This window comes from Perca flavescens, chromosome 13 (genome assembly GCF_004354835.1).
Source record: "Perca flavescens isolate YP-PL-M2 chromosome 13, PFLA_1.0, whole genome shotgun sequence".
NCBI lineage: Eukaryota > Metazoa > Chordata > Actinopteri > Perciformes > Percidae > Perca > Perca flavescens.
The window spans coordinates 35,034,872-35,038,070 of NC_041343.1; the positions used below are offsets into that span (position 1 = coordinate 35,034,872).

Below are 3,199 nucleotides of genomic sequence, written 5' to 3' on the forward strand. Positions count from 1 at the left end.
GCTGGTTAGCTACCGCGCTGGTTAGCAACCGCGCTGGTTAGCTACCGCCTACTGTAGGACATGCAGGCTGAAAGTCTCAGAACAGTGTTTAATGTACACACCTGGTATAGGACACAATGTGTGTTAGTTTATTCAGCTGTCAATCATTCTCCTGTCATATTAAGGCCCCGCCCCCCCCTGCACCGTCGTCTCAGCCAATGAGAGACCTGTCCGTGTGCTGTTCCCTGCATGTGATTGGCTGCTCTCTGATTGGCTGTGTGTGGGACAGAGCGCACGAGGAGAGAGAGAGAGAGAGAGAGAGAGAGAGAGAGAGAGAGAGAGAGAGACAGACAGAAGCGGTCCGGTCCCAGCTGAAGAGAGAGTAATCTCTGTTTTCTGCTCTAACATGGCGGTCTCCTCCAGCAGCACCCCTCTGTCCCGGACCTCCAGCCCTCCCACCGACCTTCTCTTCCACTCCGATCCGCTCTACAGCGTCCCAAACACGGCCAACTCCCCGCGTCTACCCCGCTGCCTGGCCGGAGCTTTCCTGAGCGGTGAGAGCGGCAGAGTCCCAGCCAATGTGAACGGGCAGAGCGGCAGCGGAGGCGGCGGCGCTTCTTCTTCTTCTTCTTCTTCTTGTTCTCCGCAGTGTAAAATGGTGGAAGTTCACGGCGTGCAGGTGGCGTCGTTCCCGGTGAACGGAGTGGACCTGATCTGCCTCCCGCAGGTGTTCGAGCTGTTCCTGAAGCACCTGGTGGGCGGGCTGCACACCGTGTACACCAAGCTGAAGCGGCTGGACATCTGCCCCGTGGTCTGCACCGTGGAGCAGGTGCGCGTGCTGCGCGGGCTCGGTGCCATCCAGCCCGGAGTCAACCGGTGCAAGCTCATCACCAGGGCCGACTTCGAGACGCTGTACCGGGACTGCACCAACGCCAGGTGGGCCCTCACACACGGAGCATTTCAGGGGGACAATCTAAAACGCGTAACGTGGTTTAATGTATCTAAACAACCATCAATCATCACCAAATTTATCATGGTCATATATTGGCATGCACACTTAAGCCTGTCAAAAAAACTAAACCGAAATCCAACAATTCTAGAAGTTATGTCACATTAACTATGGCGAGGAAAAGGAAAAAGCTGTTTCCTTACAATAGGCTCTAATGAAGCAGAAACGCTTACTGTCACATAACGTCCATAATAATTGGACTTTGGGTTACATTTTTTGACAGTTTTCAGTGGTTACGAGGAGCAATATGAGAGATAAATTTGGTAATCATTGATCGTTGTTTAGGTACATTAAACCACGTTTTCCTCGCCATAGGGACCAATGAAGAAGGAAACGTTAATGTGACATAACTTCTATAATCGATGGATTTCGGTTTAGTTTTTTTTGACAGGCTTAAGTGTTCATGACGAGATATATCCATGAGAAATCTGGTGATGATTGATCATTGAGCTTTTTCACGTTAAGCGTTTTAATGTCCCAGTTTCAGGCTTTTCTTAGTTTAAAATGTAGTTAGGTTTTTTAAAGGGAGTCTGGTTCGGTGGACAGTGATAAATAATAAAACTTAAAGGTGGCTTTAATACTCTGTCGCGTTTTCAGCTATTATTAGTTATTTTTTTTAAATCGGCTATTCAGGGATTTCGGTTCAGTGCGAATGAGGAATAGGCTAATACGATCTAATGCCCGTCGTACCGACGGAGCTTTTCATGGGAGAGAAGTTTAAAGTCAGAAGTTTGGTCGGATGGAGAATGAGAAATGATCAGAGCTCCACACGGCTTTAACTCTCTGTAGTATGGAGCGTTTTCACGGGAAGACGTCTTAAATCGGCTGTTTTTATCAGGGAGTCTGGTTGGGTGTAGAGAGCGCTATAACCACACCTCAAGGTGGCTTTAATACTCCGTGGTACGGAGCCTTTCTTAGAGGGAGACACGGTTAAAATCGGCTGTTTTTCTCAGGGAGTTTGGCTCAGTAGAAAGTGAAACATTTTACAAACTAAAATGGCTTTTATACTGTGTCCGCAGAGTTTTCAGGGGAAGACGTCTTAAATCGGCTGTTTTTATCAGGGAGTTTGGTGCAGTGGAGAGAGAGAGAGATAATAAAAGGTGAAGACCGTACGGCTGATTTTAGGGGACAGATGTCTGGTTTAGGTGGGGTGGACATGGCTAATATCTGGGGTGGACATGGCTAATATCTGGCATTATAAAACACATTCCACATATAGATTAATAAAATGTCTAAATCACAGCAAAAGGTTCCACAAATACATTTTAAAGTTGCTAATTTTAGGACGATGTTGACAAATGAATTTCATTCATGTGTAAATTAGTTATAATTATATTTATAGATTAATTATTTCTTCTCATAGTGAGAACAATAGAACACATTAAATTCATCTGATTAAATAAAGACCAGTTTCTAATATTTAATATTATCACATTTAATCAAACAAGCATTTAATGTTCAGTAATTAAACTTTAAATTAGATTCTCTTTCTACTTCTGGGAATTTAAATTTTTAATTTCCAACATGAAGCTCCGAATGAATTCTTCATCTTTTTGAATTATTGATCCATAAAGGTAAAATATTAGCCCATAATATATAAATACAGACATGACCTCACCTCCAAGCTACAGAAACTAATATTAGAGTATTATTAGACTAATATTAGATTATTATTAGAGTATTATTAGATTATTATTAGATTATTATTAGACTAATATTAGATTATTATTAGAGTATTATTAGATTATTATTAGAGTATTATTAGAATATTATCTTCAGATTGTAGCCAGATCTAGTTTCAGCAGCAGAAACACAGAGAGGCTTTAAAATATTAAATCACAACATTCATATATATGATAAAATATATCTGTTCATAACACACACACACACACACACACACACACACACACACACACACACACACACACACACACACACACACACACACACACACACACACACACACACACACACACACACACACACACACACACACACACACACACACACACACACACACACACAGACACACACACACACACACATACACACACACACACACACACACACACACACACACACACACAGACACACACACACAGAGACACACACACACACACACACACACACACACACACACACACACACACACACACACACACACACACACACACACACACACACACACACAGACACACACACACACACACA

The 3,199-nt window shown here is 43.2% G+C and overlaps 1 protein-coding gene across 4 annotated transcripts in view; it reads left to right on the forward strand.

The window, feature by feature from the left end:
• Positions 1-337: 337 nt before the first annotated feature.
• The window catches only part of LOC114566989 (dachshund homolog 2), a 15,680-nt gene continuing 12,818 nt past the window's right edge, over positions 338-3,199 (forward strand). For 3 of the 4 annotated variants that reach the window (XM_028595866.1, XM_028595867.1, XM_028595869.1), the window contains exons 1-2: positions 338-915; positions 2,008-2,088. In XM_028595866.1, coding sequence (XP_028451667.1) covers positions 386-915; positions 2,008-2,088 — 611 coding nt within the window. In that variant the 5' untranslated portion in view covers positions 338-385. The remainder of the gene's footprint in view (positions 916-2,007; positions 2,089-3,199) is intronic. The other variant, XM_028595868.1, reaches the window with a different exon arrangement.